The sequence below is a fragment of the Heliconius melpomene genome, chromosome 2 (genome assembly GCF_056956725.1).
Source record: "Heliconius melpomene rosina isolate 202511_hmr_F chromosome 2, ASM5695672v1, whole genome shotgun sequence".
NCBI lineage: Eukaryota > Metazoa > Arthropoda > Insecta > Lepidoptera > Nymphalidae > Heliconius > Heliconius melpomene.
The window spans coordinates 9,888,291-9,889,639 of NC_140390.1; the positions used below are offsets into that span (position 1 = coordinate 9,888,291).

At 43.5% G+C, this 1,349-nt stretch overlaps 1 protein-coding gene across 1 annotated transcript; it reads right to left on the bottom strand.

The window, feature by feature from the left end:
* Positions 1-325: 325 nt before the first annotated feature.
* Positions 326-1,129, bottom strand: LOC146540833 (uncharacterized). The gene has a single exon (XM_085205835.1). The coding sequence runs from the start codon at positions 1,127-1,129 to the stop codon at positions 326-328; it is 804 nt and encodes a 267-aa protein (XP_085061961.1).
* Between the last annotated feature and the right edge of the window lie 220 nt (positions 1,130-1,349).

Sequence of the window (1,349 nt, forward strand, 5' to 3'; positions counted from 1 at the left end):
AGTCGCTGACATCTGCAATCTACAAGAAGATTGTAAAATATCAAAAAATCTACGCCGATAATGGGCTTTGAAACATCAGCGATGGTAAATTTCCAGGTGAAAGTACGCTTTAGTCCTAGGTCTAAGTGTAACAATGTAGGACCGTAAGTATGAATGACTGTACCGTTCGCCGCCATGAGTTCATACTTTGTCTTGGTACAGGGCGCCTTGGTAGCCAACCGTGGAAAAACGCAGAGATCCGAGCCAGTATCAATGAGGAAAAGCATTGTTGAAATACGGTCGGTAATGAAAAGACGGCCTGTAGGTAAAGGGCAGACGTTGGCCGCTACTTCCGGCTGCCCAGAGAGTTTTCCGACTCTCCGTAACTACATGGCTGCACACATTTTTTAGCATTTGAACCAAATTTAAAATGGTACCAACATTTTTGCTGGGTAGTCGACTTCCTGCGATGTCTGGAATGGCTCCGGGAACGCTCTTTAAATTTTGATGAGACCGAGTTGTGACGTACGTGGGTCGAGAGTTCCGATACCTGCTTGGTCAGGAGTTGGATCTGCTTGGCCATTTCTTCCAACATGGAAGATGCAGGGGGTGTGGCCATCGCAGATGTGCTTGCGACCTGTGGTGATGAGGGTGCTATCTCATGCACTTTGTCTGCCAGGTCAGCTAATTTTTCGATAGGCAGATCAGGCTGTGAAGCTATAACCGTTTGAATGTTTTGTGGTAACCTACTCGACCATAATGTTTTTAAAAAATCCTTGGGGACAGATGAACCCGCAAGATCTTGCATGTATCGCAGAAACTGTGATGGCTTGCGATCACCTAGCTGCTCGTGCCTCAGCAACTGCATCACTTTCTTTTCTTGAGACGCAGACAATCTTTTAATCAGTTGCGTTTTAAGAGTGATGTATTTATCCGTCTCGGGAGGAGAAATGATAATATCCTTCACCTCGACAGCAAATTGATTATCTAACTGAGCGGCAACGTAATAAAATTTTGTAGTATCACTTGTTATATTAGATAAAGCAAACTGACCTTCAATTTGTGAAAACCAAAGGGCTGGTTCTTCCGGCCAGAATGGTGGAATACGCACGCCAATTCTGCACACGTTGGATGTAGTCGCGTCCTCCATCTTGTATCAGCGGTCACTTGCCAAGGTCGTTAAAATGGCCTCCTGCCGTTTTAAATCTTCTTGCCAGCAGTAAACGTAGGTATTTATTGTAGTGCTCACCAATTTAGGGGTCACCAATATAGGGGTTGAGATGTGATACCACTATTTAATATGATCTTATTTATTTTACACTAAATGAGTAAAATTAAAAATCCAATTTTTGTGGAGAAATTGTCCAAAT

What these genes read in the sequence shown, in the direction of transcription:
- LOC146540833 (XM_085205835.1), bottom strand. Translation starts at nt 1,129, where the DNA reads ATGGAGGACGCGACTACATCCAACGTGTGCAGAATTGGCGTGCGTATT.